The 610-nt window shown below is 35.1% G+C and overlaps 1 protein-coding gene across 1 annotated transcript in view; it reads left to right on the forward strand.

Annotated features, from left to right (window-relative positions):
- LOC107643429 (glutathione S-transferase U17) overlaps positions 108-610 on the forward strand; it is a 3,255-nt gene continuing 2,752 nt past the window's right edge. Inside the window, exon 1 of the mRNA XM_016347074.2 lies at positions 108-562. Coding sequence (XP_016202560.1) covers positions 239-562 — 324 coding nt within the window. The 5' untranslated portion in view covers positions 108-238. The remainder of the gene's footprint in view (positions 563-610) is intronic.

Here is a 610-nt window from a genome sequence, read left to right on the forward strand (position 1 = left end):
CATATTTTGAAATTTTTAAAATTTATTTATTGTCATTCGAGATTATTTTGTACGCATGCTAACTTTTGGTAGTTATCCAAAAAATTATTAGCACATGTCAAGTGGCGAGACCACAGATGTCTAATTAGCCATCTTTATATTAGTCAATGCTTTGCTTGGTAAACGCGGTAACCCAACAAATATCCCAGTTTCCTACTTTCCGATCCGTAACCGCTTTTAGTAGGCATTCAATAATTTGATGGCAGAAAAAAATAGTGACTTGAAGCTTTTGAGTGCGTGGTACAGTCCAATGGCCACAAGGGTCAAGATCGCACTTAACATCAAAGGATTGGAATATGAGAACATTGAAGAGGACTTGAACTCCAAAAGTGATCTTCTTCTTCGTTCCAATCCTGTGCACAAGAAAATCCCAGTTTTAATTCATGGTGACAAACCCATATGTGAATCCGTACTCATAGTTCAATATATTGATGAGGTTTGGTCCAATGGTCCTTCTATCCTTCTTCAAGATGCATATGACAGAGCAATTGCTAGATTCTGGGTTTCCTATATTGATGAAAAGGTATCTTTATTATTATTATTATTATTATTATTATTATTCAACCGGATA

This window comes from Arachis ipaensis, chromosome B05 (assembly GCF_000816755.2).
Source record: "Arachis ipaensis cultivar K30076 chromosome B05, Araip1.1, whole genome shotgun sequence".
Lineage (NCBI taxonomy): Eukaryota > Viridiplantae > Streptophyta > Magnoliopsida > Fabales > Fabaceae > Arachis > Arachis ipaensis.